Raw genomic sequence first — 1,256 nt, 5'->3', positions numbered from 1 at the left:
CAAACTTTTCGGTTCCCCGGAAGAAAACCTGACAAAAAGCTACAAATTCATGTTCCAGAAACCGCTCGACGTCCGCGAAGGTGACGCCCGGCCTCGGTTTTGGGGGTAATTCCGGGGTTTTAGGGTGTTTTTTGGGGGTACTCAACACCCGTGCTCCCCTTCCCGTTGTAGTGTTGTCGTGGAGGATCGAGGAGCTCGGTGACGCCTTGAAGAGCCACCACCGCTTGGAGGACTTCGCCTCCGTGGCCCTCCCGGCGCAGGTGACCCCCAAAAAACCCCCGTACAACCTTTTTAGGGGTCTCTTCTTGAGATTTTGGGGGTCTTCTCTTGATATTTTGGGGTAAACCTCTCTGTTTTTTGGGTCATCCCCCGCAGGAAGCGGTGACGACGTTGGGCCAGATCGGTTGTGATGGCAACGGGAAGCTCAACGCACAATCGGTGGTGCTGGCGGGCGACCGGGAGCACTCGTCAGGCGCACAAATACCCCTCGACCTCTCCGAATTGAGGGAATATTCCCTTTTTCCCGGCCAGGTGACATCATAAAGGGGTGGTTTTTTGGGGGTGAAAACACCCCAAATTTGGACCCCGACATCATTTTATCCCCCCCAAAAAAAACACCTCCAGGTGGTGGCGCTGGAGGGGACCAACAGCACCGGGAGGAAGATGGTGGTGTCCAAGATCTACGAGGTGACGCCGCCGGCACCGGGGGCCGCGTTTCGGGGTGAAAAATGAACATTTTGGGGTCATTTTCTACTCTATCCGCAGGGGGTGCCCCTTCCCTTCCACGCGCCGACGCAGCCGTCCTCAGGTGAGCATTTTTTGCCCCAAAATTGCCTTTTTTTGCCCCAAAACCCCATTTTTTTGCCTCCAAACTCTATTTTTTTGTCCAAAATTCTAATTTTTTTGTCCCCAAACCTCAAATTTTTGTCCAAAAACCTCCCTTTTTGCCCCCAAATCTCACTTTTCATCCCCAAAACTCCCCCGCAGAGCAGCTGACGGTGCTGGTGGCCTGCGGACCCTTCACCACCTCCGACAGCGTCGCCTACGACCCCCTCAGCGACCTCCTGGAGGTCATCGCCCGCGAGCGCCCCCACCTCTGCGTCCTGGTGAGAGCGGCCCTGAATTCATTCATTCATTCATTAACTCATTATGATAAGTAGAATTAAGGATTTCTGGTAATTAAACATTTTATTGGTGTTATATATTAGTGGATATATAATATATATGTTACATTTTAATGTTATATATGTTCTAAC

The 1,256-nt window shown here is 51.8% G+C and overlaps 1 protein-coding gene across 1 annotated transcript; it reads left to right on the top strand.

Annotated features, from left to right (window-relative positions):
* Positions 1-10: 10 nt before the first annotated feature.
* On the top strand, positions 11-1,106 carry POLA2 (polymerase (DNA directed), alpha 2, accessory subunit; the record flags this gene model as incomplete). Its single annotated transcript, XM_010193226.1, has 6 exons — positions 11-80; positions 172-260; positions 376-531; positions 625-687; positions 766-808; positions 1,004-1,106. Coding segments are annotated over 6 exons (524 nt in total), but the record flags the coding sequence as incomplete, so codon positions are not given.
* Between the last annotated feature and the right edge of the window lie 150 nt (positions 1,107-1,256).

This window comes from Mesitornis unicolor, unplaced genomic scaffold (genome assembly GCF_000695765.1).
Source record: "Mesitornis unicolor isolate BGI_N332 unplaced genomic scaffold, ASM69576v1 C13233017, whole genome shotgun sequence".
Lineage (NCBI taxonomy): Eukaryota > Metazoa > Chordata > Aves > Mesitornithiformes > Mesitornithidae > Mesitornis > Mesitornis unicolor.
Note: the sequence above shows the minus strand (reverse complement) of the source record. Positions and strands in the feature narration are given on the sequence as shown.